Source organism: Delphinus delphis, chromosome 19, assembly GCF_949987515.2.
Source record: "Delphinus delphis chromosome 19, mDelDel1.2, whole genome shotgun sequence".
In the NCBI taxonomy this organism is placed as follows: Eukaryota; Metazoa; Chordata; class Mammalia; order Artiodactyla; family Delphinidae; genus Delphinus; species Delphinus delphis.
In genome coordinates this window covers 43,887,422-43,898,321 of record NC_082701.1, presented here as the reverse complement: position 1 = coordinate 43,898,321, position 10,900 = coordinate 43,887,422, and the positions used below count along the sequence as shown (strand labels likewise).

At 44.5% G+C, this 10,900-nt stretch overlaps 1 protein-coding gene across 1 annotated transcript; it reads left to right on the top strand.

Annotated features, from left to right (window-relative positions):
* The first annotated feature begins 39 nt into the window (after positions 1–39).
* On the top strand, positions 40–5,951 carry RSKR (ribosomal protein S6 kinase related). Its single transcript, XM_059997616.1, is given in 13 exon segments — positions 40–444; positions 814–843; positions 845–1,075; positions 1,171–1,254; positions 1,387–1,455; positions 1,800–1,869; positions 2,105–2,209; positions 2,391–2,431; positions 2,688–2,715; positions 2,826–2,915; positions 3,003–3,091; positions 3,218–3,328; positions 3,766–5,951. Coding segments are annotated over 13 exon segments (1,230 nt in total). The 5' UTR covers positions 40–387; the 3' UTR covers positions 3,991–5,951.
* The last annotated feature ends 4,949 nt before the right edge of the window (positions 5,952–10,900 follow it).

Here is a 10,900-nt window from a genome sequence, read left to right as displayed (position 1 = left end):
TTTTTTTTTTTTAATTGTATTGAGTGCATGGTTTCAGCCTATATCCTTTTCTCCCCATCAGTCCAAGACACCTAGCTGCCACCCTAATGAGGGTGGCTTCTTCCCTCCTGCCTGAAGCTGTGTCACAGATACTTCCCAGCTCTGACGTGACATTGGTCCCAGGCTGATAGGTCTCTGCACATTTTAGTCCTGGCTATAAGCCATTCTTAACCAGGGGCGATAGCATTTGGGGATAAGGGTGAGGTTTGGCTGCATCATTTGCATCTCTAGTCATGAACAACAAGGGAAAGAGGCGGGGCTCATGTGTAATGCAGCATCAGGGGAGGAACTGCTTATGTAACTGGGACAGCAGATTTAGCGGGAGAGAGGAGGCGCAGAGGCTTGGGGATGGGAGCAGTGAGTTGTCGGAAGGGGCAACATGCCCAGATGGCTGCTCCTCATAAGGTAGGGTGTGGGGCTCTGGCAGCTTGTTTAGGGGAGGTGAAAGGCATGAGCTTGAGGCCTGGGAACTGGTAATAACAGTGTTGTCCACTGTGGGGGTGGGGCAGGGAGGTGTTACCATCAAAGTATTTATGGTAGGTGCAGTACTGAATCTCTGATGCCTTATCGGGAAAATATCCAAGTATTACTTTCCTAGAGGATTTTAATTGTGTGCAGGAAATCCAGACCTTGGCGTGAAGCAAGGACAGTAGCAATTTTGCCTGGGGTTCAAATTTACATCTCTAGGGTTGAGATTTGAGGGAGTGCCTGCTAAATGGGCAGAACCTGTAATGCCCCAGGGGCAGCAGGTTTAGTTGCTTCCTTGGTTCTCAGCAGGGTGGCAACATCCAGGGCCCCTGGGTCCCCCTGGGTCCGAGGCTAGAAGAGCCTCTGGCCAGGTGTGGGGACCACCAGGTCAGGTCTGAAAGAGTTGCTGTGGGGACTACAGGGGCATCAGTTCCTGCACCAGGAGCCCCTGGAGCCAGCCCCACTGCTAGTAGAGAAGCCTCTGCCTGAGTGGCCAGTGCCTCAGTTCATCAACCTCTTTCTGCCGGAGTTTCCTATTAGGCCCCTTAGGGGGCATCAGCAGCTGAAGGTAGGTCAGTGGAATCCCTGGAAGGGGTCTCAGTCTTGGGGAGAAATCTAGAAACAATCAGTCTCAACTGCCCTGTTCTCCACTTCTCTGTACAGATTTTAGGCCTTGTGGCTAAAGGCTCCTTTGGAACTGTCCTCAAGGTGCTAGACTGTGGCCAGAAAGCAGTATTTGTGGTGAAGGTAGGGACCTAGATACTCTTCCACATTATTCTCTAGTCCCTGCCTCCAATCTTTATTCCAGAAAGGTTAGGAGGAATAAACAATTTAATACACTATTCCCCACTAGGAGTCATCACTCCTCTCCTTTTATAGGTGGTGCCCAAGGTAAAGGTCCTACAGAGGGACAACCTGAGGCAGTGCAAAGAGGAGGTCAGCATCCAGGTATGCACAGAGCCCTGGAAAGGATCCTAGGAAGAACCAAACCACAGGCGGAGAAAGCACCTTTCTTGTCCAACTGTCCTGCTTTTCCTGACTCTGACCCCTCCCTCTGCTTCAACCAAGAGATCCCAGGAAAAGTAGCTATCAGTAGAGTAATTCTAGGTCCTGCCAGGGAAATCTCTCCAGCATGTCCAGTGTGTTCCTTAGTACTGGGATTACCAGGCAGGCAACCTGTACTGAGAGGTGGGGCAACAGCGCCCTTTCTGCACAACAAGGTAAATCCTGACTTCTTGGCTGCCTTGATCCTCAATGACCCTGATCCTAACTTCCTGTTTTCTTGTCCATAGCGACAGATCAACCATCCTTTTGTACACAGTTTGGGGGACAGCTGGCAGGGAAAACGGCACCTCTTCATGAGTGAGTGACTGGATTCTCTCCTCATTCCCAGGGGTCCTTCTACCATACTCCCCACCTGAGATTACCCATCCCTTTGCCTTGTTCTGCCTTTGCTCTGTTCCCCTTTTCATAGTACTTCTCTCTCCCAGAGGGAGAGGGAACAGCAGGTGGCATCAGTTTGGGCAGGAGGCATACGATGCCTTGAGCCCAGGCATAGTAGCCCCCGAATACTGCCTAGACTTCTGTTACTTTGCAGTGTGTAGCTACTGCAGCACAGATCTGTACTCCCTGTGGTCCGCTGTTGGCTGCTTTAGTGAGGCTTCCATCCGCCTCTTTGCTGCTGAGCTGATCCTGGTGCTGTGTAAGTGAAACAGGAGTGGTAATAGAAATGAGGGAAGAATTAAGAAGGGAGGGAGGCAGAAGAGAATTGATATTAACTCTGGAGGTCAAAGAACAGGGATAGGAATGAGGTGGGAGCTATCAGGGAAATTGGAAGGACAGGAGAGCCTCAGCACACACCCCACGCTTGCTGTCATCCACAGGCTATCTCCATGACTTCGGCATCATCCATCGAGATGTGAAGGTAGTTAAATGCTTTTTCTTTTTGTTTAAGGAGGGACTTCAGTAAGATGTTCCAACAGGTCCAAGAAGGCGGGAGGAGTTGCTGAGAACAGTTGACCTTGGGGCCCTCATGGGTGTTAAGGATTTGGGCAAGGGCCCTCCAAGTATAGACTTGGATGCTGAGCTAGGGCATCTTCTTCAGCTGGGGGGTATAGTATACATGATGAAAGAGGACTGAAAGGAAGGGGATGAATAACTTCTCACCTGTGATTTTTCAGATGGAGAATATCCTTCTGGATGAACGAGGTAAGTCCTTTTCTTTTCCTAGTCCCAGAATGAGAGGTACCTCAGTTTGGAAGTAAGTCATGGCTGATGACGGTTGGAACAGAGTGGTGCTGATGGCTTGCTTTTCACAGGCCATCTGAAACTGACAGACTTTGGCCTGTCCCGCCACCTGCCCCAAGGAACCCGAGCCTATACTATCTGTGGCACTCTTCAGTACATGGGTGAGAGAGAAGCTAAAGCTGGTGGGTAAGCATTGGGCAGGAGGATAGCCAACAGATATCAGTGACAAGTATCTTTCATATCCGTAGCCCCAGAGGTCCTGAGTGGAGGGCCTTACAACCATGCTGCTGATTGGTGGTCCCTGGGTGTCTTGCTTTTCTCTCTGTCAACTGGAAAGGTGAGAGAATGGTAGTGATGTTGGGCAGAGAAGATAGGAGTTGCCCTGCGGTGGGAAGAAAGGCCACCTTGGGAAGCCTTGCCTTATTTTTACTAAGCAATGACACCTTCCCACCCCTTAACTCAGTTCCCAGTGCCCGCAGAGAGAGATCATGTGGCCATGTTGGCAAGTGTGACCCACTATGACTCTGTGATCCCAGCTTCTCTTAACCAGGGGCTCTCACTCCTGCTCCATGAGGTAAGGGTGGGCATGACTTTCCTTCTTGACTACAAAAACCATTCACTTCTTTCCCTATCACTGAAGTGATACCCCCCATTCCTCTGATTAATTATTAAGGGGGGATTCCAACTTGATCAAGTACTACCTCACTACTTGCCTTCTAACCAACACTTCAAATTTTATTCGAGTTCCTGGTCCTCCAAAGCTCATCCCCATCCACAGCAGGTCACTTCTGAGAGAGTGGGCTAGTGCTGCTCTCTTACCACTACTACTACTTTATTCCTACCTTTGCCCCCAGATTAGCCTGTTTCTCCCACTTTTACATATCCTCTACTCTTTTGGGTTCTTCTCCCTGCCCTCCACAGATCCATGAACTTCTTTCTCCTTTTCCAGCTTCTCTATTCAGTCCCTTTCCTATCCCAGTCTCTCATCCTTCATGCTCTATTTCTCTTCAGCTGTTATGCCAGAATCCCCTCCACCGTCTACGTTATTTGCATCACTTCCAGGTCCACCCTTTCTTTCGGGGTGTGGCCTTTGACCCAGAGCTCCTACAGAAGCATCCAGTGAACTTTGTCATGGAGACACAAGCTACCCAGCTCAGTCCATCATCGGAGTCCACGTTCTTCAAGGACTTTGACTGTAATCTGGAGTCCTTCCTGGTGCACCCCAGCCTGGCTTGAGCTCCTCTACTGTAGTTGGGGCTCATCTGGGAACCTGAGGACCTCCTCTGCTGCCAATTCAGTGTGACCACCTTGATGATTCAGTTTGTTTTTACGCTGTAGCCTCTTATCATTCTGTTCCTCTAGGTGTTGGACCAGAGTTCACACTGGGCATTCTGTGGTTGGTAGTCACAATGCCCTAGTCCTTACCCCATCATACAACCCATCTCTCAATTCAACATCTCAGATCAGAGTGTGGACCTTTTCCTTTGTTTCATTTCTCCAGTGTTTATACCCCGCAGTTTTTAGCCAGAATTTTATTCCACTTTTCCTTCTCCTTGTTTCTGTGCCATGTTTCCTTTTGTGAGCAATAACAGCATTTCATGGGTTCCCAAGGTGCTGCTATTTATGTGTTTAATAGGCTTGTCAGAAGCAGTATGAATGTTTTTCAGAGTTCTCAAAAGCTGGTATTTGTTTCAACCCCTAAATATGCAGGTAAAACATATGATCTGGGGGCTCAAAGTCAGTCTAACTTTTAAAAATTTAAAAAGTGAATCTAATAGCCTACTGTGAGGAAGAGAATAAGAAGTGAAACATGAGTGGGTTAAATGTCTTCTCTAGGGGGTAATTGGAATAGCTATACACATTTTTTCCAAAATAAAACCTCTTTGAAGGACACAAGGATTCTTAAACTGATCACTTCCCTAGATGGCCCAGGTTTCAGTTGGTGATGGGCAAACCAAGGGATTAAGAGGCATGATTAAGATCAGAGATGTAACTCAAGAACCTTTTCCTTTAGGAAAATCATCTGGACCTTAAATCTGTATACATTTCTGGCCTTTGTGACTTCTTTTCATTTTTCTTAAACCAACTTCTTAAAAGTTTCATTTTCGTTATTCTTCAGTTATATCTGATCTCTTTCCAAACCAAAGAGAGTCTGGGAAGTATTCTGAGTACTATTTATTAATTTTGTCCCTGGATTAAGCCAGATTTGCCCTGTACATAGCTGGCATTTTATTGGCCTCTGCAGAACTGCTTTTTCTGAATTGTACTTTGGCAATCCATATGAAAATCCCTATGAAATTTAATTGCTGTGGATACTGCAAAGGGTGTTTATCATTATAATTCATAATGTTCTATATAAGGATGCATGGAAGAAATTTTCTCTGAACCCAGTTATTCTTTTCCTGAATTGCTGGTTGGTTTTTACCTTAAAGACAGTAAATATTCAACTGACTCTATTTTTCTTTTCATATTGATGCTAGACCACTTAGAGCCCAGTTTGTGGCCCACTTCCAGCAAGTGTTTAGGACCTCATGTTATGTTTTGTATGCTAGCCACATTCTTGGTTCCATCATCTTCCTTTTTGACCTTTACTTTCCTTATTCTCTTCTCATTTTTCTGTTTTAGTCCTTTTTTTTTTACATCTTACTAGATTATCTCCATCTTTGTAAGCCTTTTAGAATGAAGTTGAGATATAAATAAATAAATGAATGTATCCTTGATCCTTTTGACTATCTCACTTGTTTCTCTTTAGAGACTTTTTAGGCTTTATTACATATTTTTAAAGTTGTAATGACCAGAACTGCCACATTGGATAAAAACCAATACTGGGGGCTTCCCTGGTGGCGCAGTGGTTAAGAGTTTGCCTGCCAATGCGAGGGACACAGGTTCGAGCCCTGGCCCGGGAAGATCCCACATGCCGCGGAGCAACTAAGCCTGTGCGCCACAACTACTGAGCCTGCGCTCTAGAGCCCACAAGCCACAACTACTGAGCCCACGTGCCACAACTACTGAAGCCTGCGTGCCTAGAGCCCATGCTCCGCAACAAGAGAAGCCACGACAATGAGAAGCCTGTGCACCGCAACAAAGAGTAGCCCCTGCTCACTGCAACTAGAGAAAGCCCGTGCACAGCAACAAAGACCCAACACGCCAAAAAATAAATAATTAAAATAAACAAAAAAACAATACTGAATACTAGAAATGGGAATCAATGGCTTCTAAAATAGTAGTTAAGAGTATTAGATTGGGGCTTCCCTGGTGGCTGGGCCCGTGAGTCATGGCCGCTGAGCCTGCGCGTCCGGAGCCTGTGCTCTGCAACGGGAGAGGCCACAGCAGTGAGAGGCTCGTGTACCGCAAAAAAAAAAAAAAAAAAAAGTATTAGATTGGAATTTAGGAGACCTGGTGCCTAGACTCACCAATAAATATTTCGGTGTCTTTATACAAGTCATTTTAACTCTCTGGACCTAGTTTCCTAATGTATACAACCACTGGTTCTTCATTGTGGGAGATAGGTTTCAGATTTCTGTGATGCTTCTTCAAAGGGCAGATGCAGATGATTTTATGATACTGTGTGTCTGGCCCAGTGTTAATTAATGTTCAGATCGCCCAACATTATATAGCCTCTCTGGTCACAGCAGCATATTGGTTTAAGGTCTTTAGGACATGGTTAACATAATGTCACTAGGGTCCCTTTCCTGGGTCATGTTAGATAGCTTAGAGACCAGGATCATGTAAGTGTAGTTTGAATCATTTCTTATCAAATGAGGACATTTTTAACATACTCTCTTCAATCAGTGGTGCTTACAGCAGTGTTTCTCAGGGTAGAGTGGAGGCAGTGACAGAAAAAGTTTCACAAAGTATAATTTGAAAAAGCACTGCCTCCACCCCACACCTACCCCAGTTTTGATATGCTCTTCCCTTGAAGGCATTCTTTCCTGCCACCCTCCACCCCCATTCGGAATCACTGACCTAAAAATAAATACCTTCTACTTATTCACATGAAATTCATTAAAAAAAATTTGTTTTATATACAACCTGAAATGATCTTTTAAGTTTAGCCCTACATTTTGATTTTTCATTACCTAGAAGAAATCAGATACACTTTTAAGTATGGATATTTTGCTCTGTACTCCCTTCTATCTTTTCTAAGAATTTAAGATTAGTCTTATAAATAACAAGGACCTACTGTATAGCACAGGGAACTATATTGAAAGTCTTGTAATAACCTATAATGGAAAAGAACCTGAAAAAGATTTTATATATACACACATATATATATATACCTGAATGACTTAGCTGTACACCTGAAACAACACTGTAAACCAACTATACTTTATTAAAAAAAAAATTAAGTCTTAACACCAAACCTTATATTCTTCTTTTAGAAGAGTGTCCTTTTAGTTCTACTCATTGTTTCTTACCTCTAACCTAAGTTACTTTATCATATATTGACCAGTTCATTTGTTCACTTGTTCATTGATTTAACAAACTGGTAATCTCAATTCCTTGGTTTACTTCTTTAAATAGAGTCTTCAATGTAAAAGTCTTGTCAAAGCTTTTTTGAAAAATTGAATAAAATCATATTCACTGTATTATTAGCCCCTGTTACAGGCTGAATTGTGCCCCCTCCCCATTGATATGCTGAAATCCTAACCCCTGTACTTCAGAATGTCATGGTATTTGGAGATAGGGTCTTTACAGGTGTAATTAAGTTAAAATGAGGTCTTATGGGTGGGCCCTAATCCATAATCCAATATGATTGGTTTCCTTATAAAGCAGGGCGGGGGGGGGGGGGCGCGGAACTTCCCTGGTGGCCCAGTGGTTAAGAATCCGCCTGCCAATGCAGGGGACACGGGTTCGATCCCTGGTCCGCGAAGATCCCACATGCCACGGAGCAACTAAGCCTGTGCACCACAACTACTGAGCCTGTGCTCTAGAGCTCGCGTGCCACAACTACTGAGTCCTGTGCCACAACTACTGAGCCCACGTGCCACAACTACTGAAGCCCGCACGCCTAGAGTCTGCGCTCTGCAACAAGAGAAGCTTCTGCAATGAGAAGCCTGCGCACGGCAATGAAGAGTAGCCCCTGCTCGCCCGCAACCAGAGAAATCCTGCGCGCAGCAATGAAGACCCAACACAGCCAAAAATAAAAATTTTAAAAATTAAAAAAAAGAAAACATTTACATAAAAGATGAATGAATCAATCAAGATGAGAAGTCCAGATGCTTTGAAAGGAAAGATAACATCTTAACCTCATAAATGTTTTATCTTTGTATAGCCAAAGATACCATTAATAAAGTCAATGGACAAAAAATAGATCTAAAGAAAAATATTTGCAATGTGATGGCAGTTAATGTCTAAATACAGAACTCTTACAAATTAGAAAAGAGAAATAACCTATTTTTTTAAAAAGGACATGGAATATGAAGTGATGAATGAGTTAATTAGATCTATATCAGTTGACTTAGAAGGCTCAATACAAGACATTGAGTGGGAAAAAAATGCAGAAGTGTAAGAAATGATGCCATTTCTGTAGACGACTCAATGCTTACTTCCCCTCCGCGTGTGTGTGTGTGTGTGTGTGTGTGTGTGTGTGTGTGTGTGCAAGAGAGAGAGAGAGAGAGAGAATGAAAAAGAGAACCTGGGAGGGAGAGGGGAGTAATGCAAATGTAATGAGAAGAGGAAAAAAAAGGCACTAGCTCTCAATCCCAGAGACCCCAGTCTGCACGTCAATTAATTTGGGTAAAAAAAAAGCGTGTGTAAATAAAAACAAACAAAATCCTTGCGTGTGTGTATACATATGTTGTTGTTGTTGATTTTTGGCCGCATGGCTTGTGGGATCTTAGTTCCCTGACCAGGGATCGAACCCCGGGCCCATGACAGTGAAAGTGCCGAGTCCTAACCACTGGACCACCAGGAAATTCCCTGCATATGTTTTTATAAAGGCATACACACTATTCGTTACCTCAGGCAGGTAGAATGGATGGGGGAGGCTGTGCCTTTAATATGTCTTTGCATTGTATTGTTTCACTTGCTACAACGAGCATCTCTTATTTTTTGTAATTTGAAAAACGCCAAATGAAAAATATCATGCAGGGAGTTCCCTAGTGATCGAGTGGTTAGTTAGGATTTGGCACTTTCGTCTCCGTGGCCTGAGTGCAATCCCTGGTTGGGGAACTGAGAGCCCGCAAGTCATGGAGCATGGCCTCCCCCACAAAAAAAATTCATGCAAAACAACACCAACAAACTAATTCTGCTTATGTTGCCTATTTACAATAGTATTGTCCCTCTCGTCTACCCTCCATATCCCTCCTAATTTGCTGCTGGAAGCACTATATCTCTTTGGTTACTCACCTGGCATCTGACATACCAACTGCAACAAGGACTAAGCATTCCAAGTCACACTTTATATAATACAAGCTTTTACTACTGGCACTTAAGAGTTTTCTGTCTTGGTTTTTCTGCCCCTTTCACCCTTGTTTTATTTGTTGGACCTTTTTGATTGACCAGAAGTACATATACCTTGGGATTCCCTCTGCTAAGTCTGGGGGAATCCCAGGCTCAAGTCTGTGTTCTGTTGTCTTTCTCCCAGTTTTCCAGTCAAGCAACTGTTCTCTCTAGCGTCTTTAGGTTGCACCATTATGTTTCTAAAGCGGTGTTGTCCAACAGAAATAATGTAAGCCTCATAAGTAATTTAAAATTTGCTAGTAGCCCCATTAAAAATTAGGTAAAAAGAAACAGATGAAATTAATTTAATGTATTTTATTTAACCCAATGTATCTAAAATATCATTTCAACATGCAATCAATATTTAAAATAAGATATTTTATTCTTTTCTTTTTTCATACGAAGTCTTCGAAATCTAGTTTGTATTTTACATCTATAATACATCTCAATTTGGACTAGCCACATTTGAAGTGCTCAATAGCCACATGTGGCTAGTGGCTATGGTACTGGACAACACAGTTCTAGAAGAGCCCATCCCCTGAGGGCCCCGAAGTTCGTAACATTATAGTTTTTCCTCTCTGGGTTATTGCCTTTTCCAAATTCATTATGACTTAAGAGTGTAAATAAGGTGCCGTGAGCGTTCAAAGGAACATACTTCATCATAAACTAACTCTGGGGACTTCCCTCGTGGCGCAGTGGTTGAGAATCCGCCTGCCAATGCAGGGGACACGGGTTTGAGCCCTGGTCCAGGAAGATCCCATATGCCGTGGAGCAATTAAGCCCATGTGCCACAACTACTGAGCCTGCGCTCTAGAGCCCACGAGCCACAACTGCTGAGCCTGAGTGCCACAACTACTGAAGCCTGCGCACCTAGAGCCCGTGCTCTGCAACGAGAGGCCACCCAATAAGAAGCCCGTGAGCCGCAACGAAGAGTAGCCCCCGCTCACCTCAACTAGAGAAAAGCCCGCACGCAGCAAGAGACCCAAGGCAGCCAAAAATAAAATAAATTAATAACGTTTAAAAAAATTATATTAAAAAAAACCCTGTAACTCTGAATACTTAACTTTAGGCTGTTTCCAAAAATCAATCCCACCTCCAGTAGCTAATTTCCCACACAGACGGGTTTCAAGCGAGAGGAGAATGCAGTAGTCGGTAGTATGGGTGGCAATCTTGACTCTGCCATTTTACTACCTGTGGGCATTAGGCAAAAGACATTATCTGTGACTCGGTTACTACGTCTGTAAAACGGGGATATTTACGGTGCCTACTTCATATGCCCTTTTGGGGATTAAAGGAGTTAAGATATAAAAGGCATTTGGAAGAGTGCCAGGTGCCTAATAAATGTTCAATACTTGTGAGCTATTATCGTTCCAGTAAACTTGTTGCGGACCCTGAGTTAAGTCCCAAGAAAAGCCCAGAAATTCTGAAGAGGCTAAATGACAGCGCAGGCTGAGAACCACGTCTCAGGCCATCACGGACGCAGGACCTATGCGCGGACCGAGCAGCCTACGTAAAAAACGCTCCACTCACCTTCCCTTCTATACCCCCGACCGGCTCCTGCCGGTCAAGGCTGAGAAAGCTGAGGGAAACCCGAGGAGAAACTTCCTAAGGCCAGGCCACGGGGACAGCTTTTCCGACAGGGTGTGAGACTGGCTTACTCGAAGCAGGAGGGATGGACTCCTCAACTGTCCAACTTCCCGGT